Below are 21,104 nucleotides of genomic sequence, written 5' to 3' on the forward strand. Positions count from 1 at the left end.
ACTAGGTTCGAGGTATGCTGGAGTTGCGATTTTTTCACGCGCACGCCTAGAGCTGACGACGATGATTTCGCTGGCCCCCAAGTAGCGATAAGTTTTTTCCAGTCCAAAGATAGAGGCGACGTCGCTAGTTGGTCAACAAGACCAAGCTTTTCCCAGGAACCAATCCATGACGCATTTGCATACTGGTATCGTTGGATGCTTTTGAAAAGCGCCTAAGCGCCAGGGTTGTATATACTCCGATAACTCTAAGGGCCATAAACCTTAAGCAGCCTCACGGTCCCACCGCCTAGTTTGGCTACATGGAGTAAAGTGGTATACCCCTAAAGGGCCCTTCATCCAATCTACAACATCATAATACTGACTGCCATCACCACCTCCGCTATTCTCAATACCCGGGTATTTGATGGCGAGCAACTGTCAGAGCCAACCACTGTCACTATTGACTGGAATTCAATTGGTATCCTTGACATTACCGCCAGTTGCACATTCAAGGCAAAGGGCGCCTTCTCATTATCTGGGCTCATCGGTTGTCATACCCATCTAAAGAATCCGACGATCTCACCGATTTGTTTTTCCACCATGCAAAATGTCTGCCGATGGACAAGTTAGATTTTCTTAACCTGCACAGAGAGACTCTTTTATCTAAGACAAAGATAGATTTCTTCTATTTCGAAATCAAGAGAGTCGAGAGATGAGTAAAGCGTGCCGTGAACACCAGGCCTCGTTCACCAGTCTCCTGCATACAAAGAAATGGCGAGGTGCCTAGCAAAGTTGAACTCATCAACGAATACGACGAAGACTTCATTGCTCAGCTCGCGGAAGATAACGTAGTCTCGCGGCGGAATTTATACATTGTATCTATCTCTGGTGTTATTGACCCTGCTCAATTCGATCAGACTGGCTCCAATGCAAAGTGGAAGATTTCCAATGTGGAGTTCGCGGCGGGTATCGTGAAAGCGGGTCATGGTACTGGTTTGACTTTTAATGTTATTGGTATTAAGGGAGGGGACATTGTTGTTCATGTTGGGTCCGAATAGGGAATTTTGAGATGCGATTTGTTGGGTATGTGCTGGAACGGGTTCACTAACGGCTTGATGCGATTTTATAGTTTTGGACTTGGGAATTTTGGAAGATCCCTTTGGAAGTCTTACTCCTAAAATCATGCATATTCACAACAAAAGCGGATTTAGAGATCATGGTATCTACCCATGCGGCCTCAGAGCGTATTCATTTAATTAAGGAGACTTGTTATTGCAAAACGGATCGACGGATCTGTTGATGACGGTGTGCGACGTCGGGAGTTGAACAGACCTGCATATAAGCTTGTATGATGAAAATAGGCAGATAATTCCTAAAAGAGAATGCGTTGGCATGATGTAACTATGAATATTCTTTTGAAACAATCAAAGGCTTCGGAGGGTCATGAAAAAATGCCAGTTGGCGCCTTGTATAGGATCACGTGCCCAGAACCGCCTCTCCTGTTTCACTTCGGGTTTCGACTTTACCTCCGCCACTAAACTTGCAGGAGCCGGCTCTTGTGCGAAACACCTACTTAATTACCTTCGATTCCTTCAGCTTTTTGCTTCGGGATTCCCTACAATTCCTCGCCTCTCACACCGAAACCACGACCACCCCTGCACTGCACTCCTACAGGAAGCAGCTCCGCATCCATTGACCCCACCCCGCATCCAAGCTGTGCTTTCACATTACATAGCGTATAGCTGGACAACCAACCACCCCAGACTGAGGAACCAAAATGAGCTCGTACTTCTCCTCTCTAACATCCTCCTCATCCATATCCAATGTCATCGGTTCGCGGCTCAACAGCCTTCGTCGTGCCATCACCGTAGGTGACGAAGCAGACGACCCGGAGAACGAAGACTGCTCACACATCTCCAACGCGCTCCGCGCATACTACCTTGAAAAGGGACGTCCATTCCCCGCATGGCTTCCTCCAGACCCAAAGGCGTCATCGTCCTCATCTTCCCGCGTCGTCGCGACTAGCCAGGGCCAAGCCTCCGGTGGTGCTTCCCAGGGCCGTGGTGGCGGTCTGGGTGATCTGTGGGGTGATTCGGGCTCACCTCAACCGCCACCTGCACAGACAGCTAGTCTACGCCGAGGTCGAGGCGCGGCTAGTGTTCCTCCACTTACATCTAGCGCCAGTTCGCCTGCAGGGCCCGTGGGCTCGACTGGATCGCCGCTCACACACGCCCAGTCAACCCCCGTCATTCCAGGCTCTCTCCACCCTGCCGGAGCTCGACCCTTACCTAGTCAGCGAGCTGGATCATATCAGTCAACCCAGACACGCATGAACTCTGGGGGATCAGGTGGTTCTGCGCAAGAACGACTGCGGGCGCGGTTGCAGGGAGGGCGGTCCCCTAGTCCTGCCAACCTTGATCCTAGTGTTCGGAAGCCTGTGGGAGAACGCCGATGGTAAAGGGTGAGATGGAAGGGAAAGCTTGCATTGGATTGATTGCATAGTCATAAGCATGGCGTCGGGAGTTTTCATTCTTTTGTCTGACCGTTATATATACAATCCAATTGACCAGACTTGACTTTTGACCCACTTTCATTGCGTCGGAAAGGGAAGGAGGATGTAGTTTCATTACCCCAAATCCATGCAAGTGTCATGTGATTCCTGTTCTAGATCACCTTTCAGCCTCGTGCAATCTTTCCCTGTGATTTCATGTTTCATGGATCCTGCGATGATCTGACCACACTGAGACGCCAACAACATCCTGGCCATGGTACGCGAGCGCCGGAATGACGATGATTGGATCTGCAGTTCAGAGTTTTCCACAAACGTCGTATATAGGCTAATCGAGTCTTAGATCCGCTTAGCCAAGCCACCAACCCCACGCCCCCATGCTTTTGGCTAGCGAATGACGCCCTCGGCTTGGGAACGGGAAAATCCCGCATTTCCCACCCGGTCAGGTCGCCAGGGGGCGAAAACTAAAAGCCTTAAGCAGAGATCCCGTAAGCTCTGTTCGGTCATTTTAAGAAAACAACCCGGGAACATCTCGGGATCCGGTTCCCATGTCTCCACTTCACCCCGAGATTTGTCTCCCCGGCCCGGAGGTACCTGTGCGCTCAATGGAGGGGAATTTCACCGAGATGTCACCGACGATGGAGTCTCCATGGGGAACCCCATGCTGCGTAATGCCCTGTACCCTGAAGTCGGACACTGTCCGAGACTTCACCTCATGTGACGCACCTATTTTTCCAATTTATCGGCAAGCTGATATCGCCGACTCGTGTCGGAGCGTGGTCGGCTTTGTCTTCACCCGCAAGAAGAGCTCCACTTGCCAGGCCGATTTCCGCACAAAACAACGGAAAGCCGGGAATTTTCGAGAAGTGTGATGCCGATAGTGGATGCTGACATCTATTAAGGATCAGGGCAAGAATTGCCACATCGTGGCTCTGGATTGCAACCTTGGAACTTTCTAGTTAAGCTTCGGTGGGCTGCGATTCGTCCAAACGCCCGATGATCGAATTCCCCGGCTTGTTTTCCCCCTCTCCACATTCTCCTATCCCTGTCAAGCACGCAGATGGATACTCATTCGGACAGTCTTGACCAGGTTTGTGCGCCGGTGAGCCCGCACTTTGCTTCCCCTCCTGGTTCCCATCTGTTTCTCGTGGCCCCCGGATCCCGTTTCTCCACAGCCGAAAAACTTGGAGTACATACTCCAGATGCGAATTAGAAACACGGAACGGATCCCCAGCCGGCTTTTAGACTTTAGTTTCGCCGTGAAGTGTTCCCCACTTTGTTTTTTTTTTCTCCATCGTGCGTCAGTCGTCGCCAAAGTGTATTTCCGCCTGGGGTTGATGTGGTCTGAGACTGGCTTCAAATACTCCCTGTCCCCCTTTCCTGGTTTCCAATTCTTTTCATTAGACGTCCTTTCCTCTCCCTTCAATTCATACACCCACTGCGTGGGACCCGGCTGAGACGCCCGGTTTAGATTTTTATACACTTAGTTCCGTCTTATACATCCCTCGCCCTAGAAGGGCTTTATTTTTCCACCATGTCTGACGCTAAGGATATCGAGGCCACTTCGGACATGCACAAGGAGGCTCCTATTGCCCTCGAGATGGACCATGTGACCGATAAGGTCGAAAATGAAGTCAGTGAGGCGGTGATGGATGCTGAGCTGCAACTGCTCGAGGAGCGGTTGCAGACATTGCCCAAGCCTCGATTTGAGGTGACATTCTCCAACCCGGCTGTGTATACCTACATGCTGGTGGCATTCGCTTCCATGGGAGGTCTTCTCTCTGGTCTCGATCAATCGCTGATCAGTGGTGCAAACCTGTCCCTTCCCCATGCCCTGAGCCTTAGCTCCAGCGAGGCTAGTCTGGTGAATGGTGGTATGCCGCTTGGTGCTGTTGCTGGTGCTCTCTTGCTTTCTCCTTCCAACGAATACCTCGGCCGTCGCATGTCTATCATTGTTTCTTGCATCCTGTACACCATTGGTGCTGGCCTAGAAGCCGGTGCCATCAACTTTGCTATGATGTTTGCTGGCCGTATGGTTTTGGGTGCTGGTGTTGGTTTGGAGGGTGGTACTGTGCCCGTCTATGTTGCGGAGTCTGGTGAGTTTTTCTTTGGTTCCTTTCCCTGTCATCTAAGGGCCACTATACTAACGATTATCTTCAATATAGTTCCTGGCAAGATCCGTGGTAACCTCGTTTCGCTCTATCAACTGAATATTGCCCTTGGTGAAGTGCTTGGATATGCCGTCGCCGCCATTTTCATCGGCGTTGACGGTTCCTGGCGTTACATTCTTGGCTCTTCGCTCGTTTTCTCAACTATCCTTTTCGTCGGCATGCTTTTCCTTCCCGAGAGTCCCCGTTACCTGATGCACAAGGGACGCGAAATTGAGGCATATGGAGTCTGGAAGCGGATCCGTGGTTTCAATGACTACGATGCCAAGGACGAGTTCCTGGGTATGCGCCAGGCCGTTCAGCAAGAGTGTGAGGAGCAGGCCCAGACCAAGAAGTACGCCTGGATGGACTTCTTCACCAACCCCCGTGCTCGCCGCGCTCTTGTCTACGCCAATATGATGATCTTCCTCGGTCAGTTCACCGGTGTCAATGCAGTCATGTACTATATGTCTACCCTCATGGAGGCCATTGGCTTCGACGAGAAGACCTCCGTGTTCATGTCCCTTGTCGGCGGTGGTTCCCTAATGATCGGTGCTATCCCCGCCGTCCTGTACATGGAGCGCTTTGGCCGTCGCTACTGGGCTAATGCCATGCTTCCCGGTTTCTTCATTGGCCTTGTTCTTGTCGGTGTGGGCTACACCATTGACTACACCAAGTATCCTGCCGCCGCTCAGGGTCTTTACCTTACCGGTATCATCCTGTACATGGGCTTCTTTGGTTCCTACGCCTGCCTGACCTGGGTTATTCCTTCTGAGGTCTTCCCTACCTACCTTCGTCACTACGGTATGACCACCGCTGACGCCAACCTCTTCCTCTGCTCGTTCATCGTCACCTACAACTTCACCCGCATGATGGACTCAATGACCCGTATTGGTCTGACCCTCGGTTTCTACGGTGGTATTGCCGTGCTGGGTTGGTTCTACCAGATCATCTTCATGCCCGAGACCAAGAACAAGTCTCTCGAGGAGATTGATGAGCTCTTCTCGCAGCCTACTTCTATTATTGTGAAGCAGAACATGAAGCAGACTGCTCAGGTCATTCGTGATCTGTCTCACTTCCGTCTGCGCAAGGTTTTCTCTCCTGAGCCTTACGGAAACTAAGTTTCCCATGATATGATGGCGAATCAACCACATCACCTGTGGTGATTGTGATAGTTTTGGATTTTCTTTTTGGTTCTTTTTATGCTCTTCATGACTCGACATGAGCATGTGCTACGATGCGCTGCAATATACCCCTATCAATTGTATAACAATGAAGCCTGATCATAAATTATTCTGCTTTCTGCTTAAGTTCTGCACCCATCACCTCGTAGCGTATTATAAAAACATGAAAACACAAATAAAAGCTTTATAAGGGTATAAATACAAATCTTACTAACATTTCACCAATGGCTTCATTCCTGGCCAGCAGCGTGTGAAGTCTTGGGAGAACCAAGCTCTCCATCTGCATTATTGGTAAGTTTTCCTCCACCCCCAGGACTGCCTGCTTTACCCAGTAGCTCAAACCCACCCACATCACCCGGCAACTCCTGCGGCGAGGTAGGATCCTGCTGCGCCGGCAACTCCACCGGCGTAGTCTCGGGCAAATCAGCCCGATCAGGAGCCTTCCAAATACCTTGTTCCTCGGAATCCATTTCCAACTTGTCCTGCGACTTCCTCAAAAACGCAACACCCCCATCCAACTCCGGTTTGCCATGGTAAGGATCCGGCTCCGGAGGACTCTGCAACGCAATATCCGAACTTGCATCAGTCCCCTTGGCACGCTTTCTTCGTCGATGCCATATTATAAACGCAATGACAGCAGCGATGATAATCGCAACTGGAACGCAGACTCCAATGGCAATTTTGGCACCCGTGGACAGCCCTCCACTACCACTGTTATCCGAGGAGCTGTTGCTTGTTGAGGAGGGGATAGCATCGGTGATGGTATTGCGAATCAAAATTACGGGCATTGCTTGGAAGGTCGCGTCGCCGGTTTCGCCCTTGTTGCCTATGTGGCCGTTATAGTCGCTTGCCGTCTTTGTAGCGCATTGGTTATTCGTCACTGTGAGAATAGGGCGAGCTGTTAAGACAAGGGCATTGCTAGTGCACAGGTCGCCGTTGAAGTTATAGTTTCTGTTTGACCGGCGTGGTAAGCATCCATGCAACAGCAAGACCTATCAGACTACACAATACTTACGAAGGACAGCAGACAGTGGCAACGTCATTTTTCCCAAGACTGGTCACATATTCCGAAAGCAGAAACGATTTTGTTGCCTGAATATGGCTTGCAGAAAATGTCGCCGTGAATCCAGAGGGACAGATCAGTCCTGGCGAGAACGCCTTATAGTTGAGATTGCTGTCATCGGATTTGGACCCTGACCATCCGGTAGGATAGCAGGATGACGCGTACCCAACCTTTGCGGCATCACAGGTCGGTCCCCAGGCCAGGATAGTCGAATTGGTGTTATGCTGAATCCATTGTTCAGTGAAACAATCGGATGGGGGCGTAAATGTAGTCGTGAGAGGACCAAAGTTGGCAGAAGTGGTCGTCATTGTTAATGGAGGGGCATTTCTAGCGGAGAAAAACGCAGGCAAGACATAGATAGAATGGAGGACTTCTAGGAAAAGGAAAAGGGAACTTGTAAGCACGAGAGAGCACAGGCTTCACATCACATCATAGCACTCTGAACTTGAATCTGACCTAAGTGCCAAGGCTGGTGTATGCGACAGGGGGCCAGATAGCTGAACGCCATGTTCAAGGCACGGCGATCAAGCACAATGATACGATTCAAGCTCCACAATTCCAATCGTGCCAATGGTGCCCCCGTTAAAATTTTTGAGTTTTCCAAATTTGGTTGTTGCCCAACAATTCTTTAGCCCCCGATGCGTCAGTGGCTTTAGGGCTCGTATATGGTCCACCGGCGCGGGGCGTGGCGGGGGCCCCGATGGTTGGCCTTAATTAGAAGACGGGGCTCAGCTGGAAGGTCCGTGAACATTAATCATAGCAAAATCAGTGGTTTGCAATGAGGGTCATAGATCTTGTTGAAGCTGAAAATTTTCCGAGAGGGGTAGAATCCTCAGATACCCAAGCTACTTGAGCGAGGTCTTGATTGAATATCTGCAATAAAAGTGTAGACAACCAGCCGATCAAGTACCTACTACTTCCTACTACTTACTACCATCCTGAAGCCCATATGATTAATTAATGCCCACATGAGTACCTACTGGCCTTTCGAGTAGTTACTATTATTCTTTAATATTCGAGGAGATACTATCTCTCTTTCTGGGGGTTGGGCATATTTTTCGAAACGAGCCATCTAAATACCAACTCAACATATACGAGCTGAATAGCAGGGATCAACACGAATCACAAGGATAAGTATGTAGTATTGTGGAAGTGCGGCAAGGAAGAAAGATGAGGATCTACCAGAGATGAAGCCTAAGTAGTGCAGGAAGGAAGGTACTAGTCGTCATCACAGTTCAAACTCGAAGGCAATATCGTGGGAGGGTGCAATTAGCGAGATTAGGGTGCAAATGGAGTTTCTCATCCCAAATCAATGATAAGGCCATCAGTAGAACTGAGATCGGAGCCCGCGGCTGGACTGGCAGGTGTGGCATCAGGCTCTCTTACATCATTTTCATGGGCTTTCGGCATGGGGATTTGCTTTTTTTCTCTAGACGTGCTGAGAGAATCCCTCAATAGATCGTCACTGCTGCCATTTGGTCTAGTGGGAGAAGAGCCAACAGAGCCAATAGTTTCCACCTGTCCAGGATAAAAATGATCTTCGGTGGGTTCCTGATCCGGCGGATCATAGAAGAACAATGGCTCTGGCCGAGTCATGTCCTGTTCTTCCTCCAATCCCCAGAACTTAACGAGCTTGTCGCTATTACCTTGACCGACTCCCGATCCCAGGAAGTTCGAACCGCCGCCTTGGGCTGGGCCAGCGCCTCTATTCTCTAATGTTTGATTGTCAAATGGTTTACCCTCATCTTCCCTCGTATTGCTGATGGAACAGTGGCTGATGAAGCATTTGTAAAATGATCTCCAATTGCTCACCTCCAGTGTACAAATGCTGCAACGAGGCGGACAGGCGAGGCGTTGAATGCATGGCTCAATCTCCGTGTTGGTTGGCCTCCAATGGTGCCTCATGATACAATGATCTCTAAACCTTTCTCTTCGCCTGAAAAGCTCCCCACAACCAGGCTGAGAGCAGTGCATTGTGGAATTGGGATGATGGCGACTCTCGATATGCCGCTGGAGGCCTCCCGCGGTATTGAATTCAGTGCCACACCGGATGCATCGGAATTTGTGAATTTTCGACTTTCGCTTTATCGTAAATTCAGCATCGGGTAAAGAGAAAAAAGGATCTGACAAAGGTAGAGTTACAGCAGCATTCATTGATTGAATAGACTGTCTGGTGGTAGGCATGGGGAGATTTGAAAGAAGTTCTCGCTCCTGACTACTACTGGTCCCATCTGAGTCTTGCCATTCTTGAAGGAAGTCAAAGTCATAACCAAAAGGGACGGTAGACCCATGGCCGTTGTTGGTTGCTGACCGTACCGGAGGCGAGCTGTCCTTGGTGGCTTTGCTCGATGCATCGGCGTCTGAATCACCATTCCCATAACAATCATCGTCTCTTGGCAAACATGGGATTGAGATTTCCTCCAAATGGCGTCCTACGTGAGTTGCATAATCTTTCGTATCTTTCCATCCAAATTCAAAGCATAACGGGCACTTATGATCCTTAAAGTCACGCTTCAAAACAGTCTCTTCTGCTTCTGCGATCGTCGCTTGCAACGGATGCCCAGATAGCGCAATGTTATGGGCCATAGTGAGATGCTTGATAAAGTCCTCTTTGGTCGTAGTGGGGATTCTGCAGTGAGAGCAACGCCATTGTGATTGGGAAAAATGCTCGTTGATTTCATGGCGTGCCCACATGTCACGGCTCGTAAATGTTTTCAGCGTGTCTTTGCACTCTGCATGCGTGCATATATAGGACTGCAGATCCGCGAAAACATGCAGTCTGTTTAGTTAGCTGGGAATATTTTTATGCGAGATTATTCAGATACCTACTTCCAATCAATCCGGTTTCGCATGTTTACAACCCTTTGACAATATTCGCATTTGAAAGGCAGTCCGTATTCCTGTGTTAGATGAGGTACTCGGGGACGGCCTTGGCCATTTTCTTCAGCAGTTGAGAGAAATGACTGATGCGATGCTGCAGTAGCGGCATATTGCGACCTTGTAAAGACGGATGTTCCAATGGCCGAGTCGTGAAATAGGGAGTAGGGCTTAAATAAAGTCACGTCATCTTCGTTCGCGCGATTCTCCGCATTCGACAGCCGTTTTCCCTCTTCATCTTTCCTTTCTCCCTCTTTTCTGATGCGGACAGACCTTTCCCAGTTAGCTTCTGCTAGCCTCTCTACAAGAGAGACTGGCGCAGTGGTAAATCTGTTGTAGTTATCAGTATGGGAGCGGAATTCCCTGAGGAACTTACAAACCTATCACGAATGCGTATAGCAAAAGGCAGCGCGCTTTGAGATATATCAAATTGATTCCCGCTAACTTCGTGAGGTTGAGTCACCCTTTGCTGCAAACAGAGAGCATGTCGCTCAATTGCTGGTACAAGATCCATCAAGCAGAGCACATAAGAGTGGAGTCGTCCATAACGATTCATCTCACCGTCGGTGGTTGACGATGAATCGTCAGAGGTGTCTTCATCTGAGGATGAATTTGACTTCTCTTCAGTTGAAAGGAATATCTCTGCATTGTCTAAATGTGCCCTGAGTTCCTTCACCAGATTCTGAATAGAGCTGCTCTCAATCTGGAGATTGCTCATGGGGTCATCAGACCCCACATAATGGCTTATCAGAACCTCACCAATCCCTTTCAAATTTTCCACGACATTTGTCTTCAAACGACTGGACTGCCCAAGTATGATGTCGAGGTGCCCAGGAGCAAAATTCTCTTCCCATAGCGGAAGTTGAGCTACATCTTTCTTGAGGGTATTTCGGCGTGGGCCATACGGCATGAATCGAAGACGTGATCGCCATAGATGAAGAAATATGGATGAACATGTCTGGTATAGTGTTTCAACGAAGCCGACATTGGGATCTTGAGCGCTCTGTTCGATTTGAGATTCGATCCAGTCATCAAGTAAACCCGTGTATCTTTTTGATTTCTTCATATTGATAGCGTGATGAATGCCAACTGGTTCGAATATGAGAAGCAAACAAGTGGCTCGAGGTAATGAGGGGCTGAAAAGCAAACATGATAAGGATTGTCCCAGGTGAGAGGGGCTGACGCGGTACACTTAATCAGCTGAACTCCTCCAGACCCCGCAACTTTCAACCCGCGAGGAAGCCTTCCTAAGAATACCTTATTTCAGCGACCATGGCCATTTAATTTTCAAGTGAATGAAAATGACAAGTCTTTTACCTCCAAATAGCCGGAGGGACTTTGATGTTGCGATTATTTGCGCGTTACAGATTGAAGCAGACGCTGCGGAGGCACTCTTCGATCATTTCTGGGACGAAGACGGCGATCGATACGGGAAGTCAAGAGGGGATCAGAATGCATATCGAACTGGAGTTATCGGCAAACATAACGTCGTGTTGGCATATATGCCTGGCATTGAAAAGGGCCATGCAGCAAGCGTCGCGGCGAGTTTCCGATCGAGTTTTCAGGGTATTCGACTTACCTTGATTGTTGGAATCTGCGGAGGAGTACCAGACAGAACCAGCGATGGGGTCTTTCTCGGTGATATTGTTATCACCGATGAAATCGTGGTGTACGATCTAGGCAGGAGATTCCCCGGGGGCTTTCGGCGCAAAGAGGGAATAACCAATTCTACCGTGAACATCGAAGTCAGGGCCTTTATGCAGAAACTGAAAAGTCAAAAGGGTCGCGAGCAGTTATTGAAGAGGACCTCCCATCATTTTACTGGCCTACGGAAGCGAGATCTTAGTTATAATGGCCCTGGACGCTTGAGAGATCGACTTTTCGAAAATACCTATCATCATAAGCACCACAGCCCTTCAAGATGCAAGAAGTGTGAGAAAGATGAGCTATGCAGAAAGGCTCAGGAGTCCACATGTGAGGCGTTGAACTGTGACGAGAAGAGACTGATTGCTCGTTCCCGATTTCCCCTCGATAGGCTCGATATTCACTTTGGACGAATAGCTTCGGGCGACACAGTCATGAAGTTTGCCGTGGAGCGAGACAGGATTGCTCAAGAAGAGGACGTGATTGCGTTCGAGATGGAGGGCGCGGGAATTTGCAACAATTTACCTTTCATTATGGTTAAGAGTGTTTGTGACTATGCTGATAGTCATAAGGATAAAAACTGGCAGAAGTACACTGCTGGAAGAGCTGCTGCATGTATGAGATCGGTGTTAGAGCAGTGGGCGGCTATCGACCCACAAGGTGGAAGCGCTGGACATCAAACGGACTCATTGCAGGCTATTTCAGATCGCCTTGACACCATTTCTGAAGTAACACCCCCTCATCCACTACTCACCGAAGAAAGTCATTCGTCACAGCAAAGCCAAGATAACATCTCTGAGAAATTACTGCAAGGTAGAGACCTTTTTCCTTTGCATATCATGCTAGTATCTAATATTCACAGTCTTATCGGCGGTCACCTTGAGATTCAAAAGTGTTCTTGCTTCTTTCAAAGCAAACCGCAAGCGCTTACCTCGTGATGCTGATCTCAAGAGCTTGCTGAAGACCCAGCGCGTCGTTTTCCTAGATATTTTAGAGGCTATGTCCTCCACCACCTTGGAGCCCGCGAATACTGATCATGATTCGACAAACAAGCTCCGCTTGGATGGGGCTCAAGCGATCCAAACCAAGCTTGAGGAAATTGAAGACATGACAAATAATCTTCCTATTACCGACAAGGGGAAGTCGCATTCTAGGAGTGATGTGGACAAGCTAAAAGTAAGATACTAATGAAAAAGTTTGAGATTGGAAATAAGTTGACCCTCTTCCTAGGACGCCCTTGAAGATCTAGCCTCTATAGTTCAGGTTTTCGTATCTTTGATTCCTCACCCAAAAAGGCCTCGGTTAGTGGAAACTTCAAGAGTTGCTAGTTCCCTCAAAAGTTGCCGCGAGTTTAAGCATTTTCAAATTATCCAAAAAGCTGCTTGCAGTCTCTATGATGCTTTTGGAACAGCATGTAATGCACATACTGTTCATAATGTGCATTTGTCCCTCCAACCGAACCTTGATCAAACATTATCTCGGGTACAGTTCAATGTGGCCTACTCCCAGATATCTATGAGTCCAGGAAAGACAGTCTGGATCAAAGTTGAATCAAAGATAAAATCCACCGAAGCCATTCTCCAAGAAACGTCCCTATCGATGAGAGACTCACCTCTCGAGCTGCCTGTCGAGCGTCCTATAAAGCGCTCGCGATCTGTGTCGGATACTTCAACGAAATTTCGCAAACAAGTACGGTTCCAGTTCCATTCTCCACCCGAGTCTCTCGGGTCATTGTGCCCAAAAGAAATATTTCCCAGCGTCCCAAATCTTCATCTACAGCGAAACCTTTGTACTTTGATGAAGAGAATCTCACATCAACGGGAGTGCAATGAGTTCATTGGGTCACTTGGCGACAATGTCATTTGTACCCATTGAAGTGGGGCACGCGTCGTTGGTGCTGGTAGTGTCTGTCTGCGAACCAGACACCACCGGGGCAGATACTTGGGTAGCGGAAGACAAGAGAGGAGAACCTAGGGGTGGCTTGAGAAGGAAAGATGGTCTGAGTTGCTATCTCTGCACAACTAGGCTTATATACATCACATATGCTTAGTCACCACATACCACTCTTCCCCACTACACCATTTAGCATATATCGACAGCGAACCTGAGAACAAGAGCATCTCAACTTCGCTCTCTGAACTCATATCTCTGTCAGAAAGCAGATTGGCGGAACGTATGAGTTTTTATGAGCAAATTAGACTATGCAGGTATCTTGCTACTGCGGTTTTGTACTACCATGCTACGCCCTGGCTCAAAAAACCGTGGCGCAGCGACGATATTCACTTTTTCGGCGATGGTTCTTCCCTTCAACCGATGCCAGACAATCTACTAAACATTGCCATGGCTACTTCCGTCCAAAGAGAAGACGTTCCAATCGAACGTCAGCCCCAAGCCTCCAATTACCATCATGTTGTTCGCAACCCAGTTCTTTTCGGGCTGGGTGTCATGTTTCTCGAACTCGCATACGAGGCACCACTTAAGGCTCTTCAAAAGCCAATTGACCTCGAGAAAGGAGATATGCAGGGATTTGCGGATTATTTCACAGCTCACAGGGTAGCAGACAGCAATCGAAAAGTGACCGGTAGCTTTAAAGCAATAATCAAAAAATGTCTACATTGTGACTTTGGTCACGACAGTGATTTCACGAGCTCAGGACTTCAGGAAGCTTTCTATCATGATGTGATTGGAAGTCTTGAGCAACTGGAAATCAAGTTGCAGGATATTTGAGATTATGAAGCAGAATGATCTAGCTTGAGAGTAATGAATTATCGTGCGAGTAGGAAATTTCGCTAGACAAAAAAAGGACTCAAATCCCAAGAGCTATATTCATTGAAACCTTATGGGAACGGTTCAAGATGCCGAGATATATTATCAGTCAAAACTTATTTTCTCTTTGATTTGCAACCAAGCAATCCGTGGCTGTGGATCGCCCCGCATTGGTCCTAGTACATCATTGTTTTGGTCTGGGAGAGCCGGTCAGACTTGTTTGTTTTCCTTTTCAGCTTGATAGATACAGAGCACCTGGAGAGGCATTGAACAAGAAAATGATGTTACCAAACCCGTTGTTGATACCACGTCACGTCCCTAGTCGCCATAATATGGGCACAGATAGCACCATCCGTGATCACCAGTGAGGACGAAGAGTAGACTCGGTGGTTTGTAAGGAGTTACTCCCCTATTATTATTGTACAGAACACACTTTTTCGCAGTTGACTGACCAAGTACGCTAAAAGAGTAGTGATATACCTAGTTTCTGTATATATAATATTTAAGGAAATGGCTAAAGATAATAACATTGGGTAGTAGAATAGTGATTTTATCAAAAATGAAGTCCTAACGTGTTCTTGAAGTTCTCATTTTATTCGTATTGAATTTTTCCAAAGCTTCCTTGAATAGCACGCTCCTACTAGCTGCTTTCTCAAAGCAAGCCCCCACGTCTTCATGCCATGTGTAATAATCGGGTCTCTTTGACGGATTGAGGTAAGCGCAGTCTTTAAACCAGTGGTTCCCGTTATTTGGCACATTCTGACAAGGACAATGAGGTATCCGTTTGGTCGATTTGCCTGATTTGGACTGCTCTGCCTGATCTGGAATACGCTCAATGTCAAGATTCTGACGAAAACTGAGGCAAAGTTCATCAAAGTCGATTGGAATTTCTGCGTTGATCTTGGATATAAGCTCGTGATAGACTCGGTTATGCCAGATAGGGCTGATATGGCGTACGGCGTCCATAAAATCCAGTGGTGCACAATCATTAGTCTGAACAACGGAAATTTCCTCGAGAACACCTTCATGGTAGATTGTGAGTAATTTGGTGAGCCAATTGAAGATTGGCTGGCCCTGAGATGGACCCTGGATGGCTGTTCTCCACCGTTTTTCGACCGTTCTCTTATACAGCACCATGGGATGACGGGGAATTTGCGACGTCATAAGGGTCGAAACGGGTATTTCCTTCAGTAGTTTGGAATGAGATCGATCTACCCAGAGCCGGCGCTCTAGTGTCTCCAACTTTGAATTATGTGTTCAGTTCCACGAAATTGGAGAACAGCGATCGGTCGTTGCACACATGCGTGTTTGACCCGTATCAAAGGCTCAATCTGGACAATTCCGAGGAGCTGGAACGCGATATGACGCCCGGATTTGGGTCTCTCGCGGTTGTTTCGACCCAATCTGGCTGAAAACTGTCAGCATGCTGACCGCGTTAGCACTCATATTATCTGAGATTGGCAGGGCGATTGATTACCACTGTCAAGATATTATGTCAGATGATCAAGGCTATGTGGTAAAGATGAGCAGATCCGGGTCTTCTCAGGAGATTCGCAGACGTAGAAGATAGAGAAGAAAATAGGCAGGAGAGGGAAAATAGGCATGAGATTGAGACGTGGATGCAAACAGAACAACAAAACAAGAAAACCATCATGTGACGTTCCATAATAAAAGATAGCGGAGAAGTCTGGTAAAATGAGAACTCAAAGAACATTCAAAGACTCCATTCTTTGGCAGATTTAACGTTACCACTCTACTCAAACGTAATGGGAAAATAAAGCTCCTACGTTTCCGATCCTTAGGGGAAAAAGTGGGTTTCGGTCTTCTCCTCAAGATTTAGTCTTGGAGAATTCTACCTAAAACTATTATTTTCCGGATTTCGCCTAGCTATTATACTCCCAAAACAGGAAAATACCTGTGCATCTCCGAGGGCAAGATTTGGTTGTAATGGGGTTTTGCCTAATATGATCGATTTAAATGTTAGTAGAGCGTGCTACATACTATCAAGTATTCCCCTCTTTATAGTGACCGATATACAATAGTTCTTTGGCTGCTTCTTTCGTGTGCTCATCCGCAAGCTCGCTACCCACCATGATTCACTTCTATGCGAGGATCCTGCGGGTTGCTGGGGAATTCGGATGACTTTGTCAAGGCACACCTGTCTAGGGGAAATACTGGTCTGCAGATTCTCTGGAGGGATGCTTGGCTACGTTGAGGACCATCACAACGTGTGCCAGTTGCGTAGGCCCACCTACTCAGATCAGCCATATACAGTATCTGGCCAAATAACTTACGAAAACAAAGCTCTCTTGCATGGCTAGTTAGTCCGTTTCGAATAACCAATTACCCCCTATGGCCAACTACAACACAGATCGTTGGATTTTATGCCGTTGATGACAGTTTATTTTACAGTTACTATAGAGATAAATGTTAGCGAGTGATGGAAAGTTCGTAAGTTATTTGGCCAGATACTGTAGAGCCATCTTAATTGTTTACATTCTCCTCCACGATTGTCCATTGTCATCTAGGCGAGTCTTGACTCCGCTAAGTACACTGCTCACACCGTCTCTAGTTCAATGCTGTGACTTCCAAAGCTCCATGAATATACCATCCTTGGAATTCAAAGGTTGGTCAGGCACTCCATACTCCACAATCCTACCTTGGTCCATCATAGCAGCCATAGTGGTAGAAAGACCTGACATCCAGACTCCTTTTGATGTTTTGAAGCATTAAATAAGTTGCGGTGATTCGCTTTTGAACTGCGTCTACCCACTGTCTTTGAGCTTTTTTCGACATTTTCCCCAATATGAAAGCAGCCAATGTGCAACCTAGAGCGATGCCCACAGGAGGGAAGCATGCAAAGCCGATTTCCCTCCATAGAATAAATATCGCGAGTCCGACCTCAATCGGTGCCGCCCATAGCACGTCGAAATTCATCATCCCTTGCGCGATTTGGTCAATGTCGATGCTCATATGAGTCACAGAGGCAGCATCGGTGAGCCGAGAACTTTCGAGCTGTAAAGTAACATCGTAAACCAAGCTGGTGAGGCCCCCCTCGAATCATAACAATACAGCGATAGATTAGGTGCTTATATAGAGCCGTACTGAGTGCGATGCCCAGATATATCAACGCGATCGCTCCAATTAACGCCCTACCGGTATCTGTTTTGGCTTGACTATCTGCTTCTGATAGTAAGGAGATGGTGCGGTTGATGAGAAGGGGCTGTGAAGTGGTGAAGCCAATGAGACATATGCGCGGGTGTAGAATCAGCAAAAGTGGCTTGCGGAAGGTTTGAAAGGTGGTTTGGATCAGGGCATAATCCCGAGTTTTGTCACAGGAAGACCAAGCCTCCCGGAATTTATCCAAGAAAGAATTTGTGTTTAATTCGGGGTCAAGAGGAAATAAATCTTCCTGGCGGAGTATCTTCGATGACCCGCTGAGGAGAAGTGAGTTCAGCCACCAGAATACACTCCGGTTTATGATACCACCTAGAGCTTCTGGGGGATAAAGTCGGTATGGATCTTGTAAAAGCGCTTTCTTTTCTACGCTCTCCAGCCCGAGGGCCATCGCCTTCATCGCCACACCTGCCGTAAAGGTAGTGGGAAGAGATCCGTGGCCATTTCGTAACCACAATGTCCGCGCTTGGCAAATATCAAACAGAGTCGTCAAGAGCAGGTAAATAGCGAGAACGAGCGAGGGCCGTTCGGACCGATGATGGTCAAGGTAGGAGATAAGTGCTATGACTAGAGCACCACAAAGGGAAATGCAAGAAGCTGCGATGGAAAAACGCGTGCGATCAGCGATCGGCGATCGGCGAACTGTACAGAACGACGAGTGCAAACTGCGTTGCAGCATAGTATCCGATGACAGCCTATTTGATATTAAATTTTGATGGTAGATCACTCTGGACCCGTAACATACTAGCTTTCCACAAATAAGCCAGTCAATGCCCCTGGTTTTTATTTTGTTATCCTTCTTTAACAGATAGAAAATCCGAGGGGTTGCGACAATAAGCAGGAGGAGGGATGGCAATAGCGATAAAATAGCCTGTCCGAAGAGAAGTGTGAAGTCGAAAATTCCTAGACAATGAATTTTGGGGCCAAATTTATTGTCTGCTATAGTGCAGGTGGGTGTGGAATCCTTCATCATGCGTGCGGAGTTGTGTTGAGTGAATGAGAAGGGGAAAGACTGGGAATATAATCACTTTTACTCGCGGGATTTCGTTATCTTTGACCCCTGTCAGGCACTGATCTGCTTCTTCACCTCATCTCTCGACAAGCAAGCCATTCCACTCATATTGCAATACGGGCCAAATAAGTTCCACTGGACGATTGCTCATGTAAGTTCGATATCCCTATCTTGAGAAAGCATTGGCTTAAGTTACGTCACAGACTTCATATTTCCTATCACTGCGTGGGGCAGTCAATTTCGTTCCTCTTCTTGTCATCCTTCCGGCAATATCGGAGTTCCTTCTATCGAAGCGGTATAACCCAGCACTTAGGGATAAACGACTGACTCAGGTCAGTACTGCGCTTCATATAGGAGGTGCGATTATCATCTTCTCCGCCACGTCGTCTGGCACCTTTGTGGTCGGACTAATAGTTTTCGCCCTTGGGGGATCTTTACATATCACCGCAAGAAGTTTGATTACCTCATTGGTAGACCCTAATCTTTTGGGCACGGCTTACGCCTGTATCGCGACTGTGACGTCTGCTGGAATTATTTTTGCCGGGCCCTTACTGGCTTATACCTTCAAATGGGGCATGATATTGGGGGGCAACTGGATCGGGATGCCTTTTCTCACTGCCACGGGACTCTACGTACTTGGACTATCCGCAGTCACTATGACCAAGATTACGAATTCTAGCACTGGTCTTAGCTCACAATAAAGCTCATTTAATTTTTATGCAATTAATTTAAGTGCTTGTGGTGGCCTGATGAGGGCCCGGTAACATAGCCTTCGGGGGCATGTATATTCATATAAAAATCCAGAGGTTCCTATTCAAGATCTTAGTACCGGAGAGCTGCAAATGACATGATGTATTTACTCACTCGTTTCCGGCACTGATGGGGAATCTCATACCCGTTGATTGGTCCTGAGGCAACACCATTTCCTTTTTGAAGTGTGGAGTCGGAACAACTCGTCGGGATTCCTCCACTGCTTATTCAACCGGCCCCATCTCGGGGTCAAAGAACCGGGAATCTGAGAACCATCAAACAGATAGTGGCATGAATATCTACCCGATTAGCCGCGTCAGGGCCGACTATTTATACCAAGGAATTTACAGATCTTTTTGGTTGAAAGTATTCGCACCAACACCTAAAGTCGATACCTAATCATTGCGTTCCCAACGTTGAGCCACATCATTGGACAACCACAACGATGCCTCTCAAATACAACCCAGAATTGGATATCCCGGACCTTGCAGGGCGGTCTATTTTCATCACCGGAGGTTGAAAGTCCCCCACAAAATTATTTCCGTTCATAATGAGCTAATTGAATCCATCAGGCACTGGAGGATTGAGTGCATACTCTGCGCGAGAACTCGCCAAACATAATCCAGCTCACATATACATCAGCGGCCGAAATACAAAGAGCGCGGAAAGCATCATAAAACAATTCCAAAATACCAAGGCCAGCAAAGTCACAAAAATGACATTTATAGAGTGTGATTTGTCCTCCCTTTCCTCGGTCCAAAGAGCAGCCGAACAGTTCCTAGCACAGAAACCAAGTCCACGGCTGGATACTCTGATGTGCAACGCAGGAATCATGACGAGGCCCCCAGCTACATCGAAAGATGGCTACGAGATTCAATTTGCGACGAACCATCTTGGTCATGCGCTTTTGATTCGCAAACTTCTCCCACTCTTGGAAAGGACCGCAAGTGAGGGCGGCGATGGGCGCATCATCATTCTCTCTTCAACAGCCTGGGGCCTCCATCCCAGTGGTGGTATACAATTTGATCGCCTTCGCACGGGGCAAAGCTTTTCATTTGGCGGACCTTGGCAGCGGTACGGACAAGCCAAGTTGGCTAACCTGCTGTATGCGCGTGAGTTGGCCAAGCGGTATCCGCACTTGAGCTGCGTATCTGTGCATCCTGGAGTCGTGGAGACCGGATTGTTCGACGGGATGAGTTTGAAGAACAGGATTATCATGTATTTGGCATTCTGGTGGGTTATGGTACAGCCACATGAGGGCGCTTATAGTCAGCTTTGGGCAGCGACAAGGCCCAAAGAGGAACTTGTGAATGGATGCTTTTATCTCCCTGTTGGAAAATTGGGAGATGGAGGGCTAGGGAGGGAGGCAAAGAGTGGCAAGGGGACTCTTGCAGAAAAGTTGTGGGACTGGACTGAGGATGTCCTAAACGATTTTGAAGGGCGTTGAATTCAGCACCAAGGCTTCCTGTACGAAAAGACTACAAAGGGAGGAAAATCAAAGATAATCATATGTATCGACAGGGAGAAAAGAAATCACTTACGTAGTATACATGGGTCTTCTTGTAATGAGCGCCAATAATTATAGCGACATGAAAAGCGTGTTTGAGTAGTCCGGGTACCCTCACCATACTCATGCACCCAATTCTTACCTGACGACGTCGGTACCGGTAGCCGTAGGAATATATTAGCCATTGTACGTACCACAGCTTGCCTATGTGCTACACCGCGTACATCTATATAAAGACTCCACCTTGTAAGCGTATCCTCATCTAATCGAGACGCCTTGAAGGTTTTGGTACGCATGGGTTGGCGAAAAGCAAGCCTGCTGACGTGGTCCCGTAGTGGATTTGATTGAAAACCTCCAAAGTTGACATATACCCGCTACCATCCGCAAGCTCTATCGAATCTTGACCGATCATTTCCAGATCTTCTTTAGACAGTGCAATGTTTCTTCCTAGAAAAGAAAAAGCAAAATAAATCAGTACAAGCCCGGGGC

General features: G+C 47.7%; 7 protein-coding genes across 7 annotated transcripts; 5 read left to right on the forward strand and 2 right to left on the reverse strand.

Moving 5' to 3' along the window:
* Positions 1-586: 586 nt before the first annotated feature.
* N7484_000395 (uncharacterized protein) lies at positions 587-1,037 on the forward strand (the record flags this gene model as incomplete). The annotated part of the gene is made up of 2 exons (XM_057110816.1): positions 587-604; positions 702-1,037. 2 exons carry the CDS (start codon positions 587-589, stop codon positions 1,035-1,037), a joined length of 354 nt encoding a protein of 117 aa, XP_056978042.1.
* A 719-nt stretch (positions 1,038-1,756) lies between these two features.
* Positions 1,757-2,437, forward strand: N7484_000396 (uncharacterized protein; the record flags this gene model as incomplete). Its single annotated transcript, XM_057110817.1, has 1 exon — positions 1,757-2,437. The coding sequence occupies one exon, from the start codon at positions 1,757-1,759 to the stop codon at positions 2,435-2,437; it is 681 nt and encodes a 226-aa protein (XP_056978043.1).
* A 1,585-nt stretch (positions 2,438-4,022) lies between these two features.
* On the forward strand, positions 4,023-5,756 carry N7484_000397 (putative MFS sugar transporter; the record flags this gene model as incomplete). Its single annotated transcript, XM_057110818.1, has 2 exons — positions 4,023-4,584; positions 4,654-5,756. 2 exons carry the CDS (start codon positions 4,023-4,025, stop codon positions 5,754-5,756), a joined length of 1,665 nt encoding a protein of 554 aa, XP_056978044.1.
* Positions 5,757-6,049: 293 nt separating this feature from the next.
* Positions 6,050-7,190, reverse strand: N7484_000398 (uncharacterized protein; the record flags this gene model as incomplete). Its single annotated transcript, XM_057110819.1, has 2 exons — positions 6,050-6,770; positions 6,835-7,190. 2 exons carry the CDS (start codon positions 7,188-7,190, stop codon positions 6,050-6,052), a joined length of 1,077 nt encoding a protein of 358 aa, XP_056978045.1.
* Positions 7,191-8,181: 991 nt separating this feature from the next.
* N7484_000399 (uncharacterized protein) lies at positions 8,182-10,825 on the reverse strand (the record flags this gene model as incomplete). The annotated part of the gene is made up of 4 exons (XM_057110820.1): positions 8,182-8,594; positions 9,105-9,661; positions 9,712-10,089; positions 10,140-10,825. 4 exons carry the CDS (start codon positions 10,823-10,825, stop codon positions 8,182-8,184), a joined length of 2,034 nt encoding a protein of 677 aa, XP_056978046.1.
* A 235-nt stretch (positions 10,826-11,060) lies between these two features.
* On the forward strand, positions 11,061-14,130 carry N7484_000400 (5'-methylthioadenosine/S-adenosylhomocysteine nucleosidase family protein; the record flags this gene model as incomplete). Its single annotated transcript, XM_057110821.1, is given in 5 exon segments — positions 11,061-12,216; positions 12,266-12,579; positions 12,634-13,267; positions 13,281-13,400; positions 13,454-14,130. 5 exon segments carry the CDS (start codon positions 11,061-11,063, stop codon positions 14,128-14,130), a joined length of 2,901 nt encoding a protein of 966 aa, XP_056978047.1.
* Positions 14,131-19,553: 5,423 nt separating this feature from the next.
* On the forward strand, positions 19,554-20,555 carry N7484_000401 (uncharacterized protein; the record flags this gene model as incomplete). The annotated part of the gene is made up of 2 exons (XM_057110822.1): positions 19,554-19,623; positions 19,681-20,555. 2 exons carry the CDS (start codon positions 19,554-19,556, stop codon positions 20,553-20,555), a joined length of 945 nt encoding a protein of 314 aa, XP_056978048.1.
* Positions 20,556-21,104: the final 549 nt, after the last annotated feature.

Source organism: Penicillium longicatenatum (assembly GCF_028827895.1).
Source record: "Penicillium longicatenatum strain IBT 33135 chromosome Unknown contig_11_segment0_segment0, whole genome shotgun sequence".
Taxonomy (NCBI): domain Eukaryota; kingdom Fungi; phylum Ascomycota; class Eurotiomycetes; order Eurotiales; family Aspergillaceae; genus Penicillium; species Penicillium longicatenatum.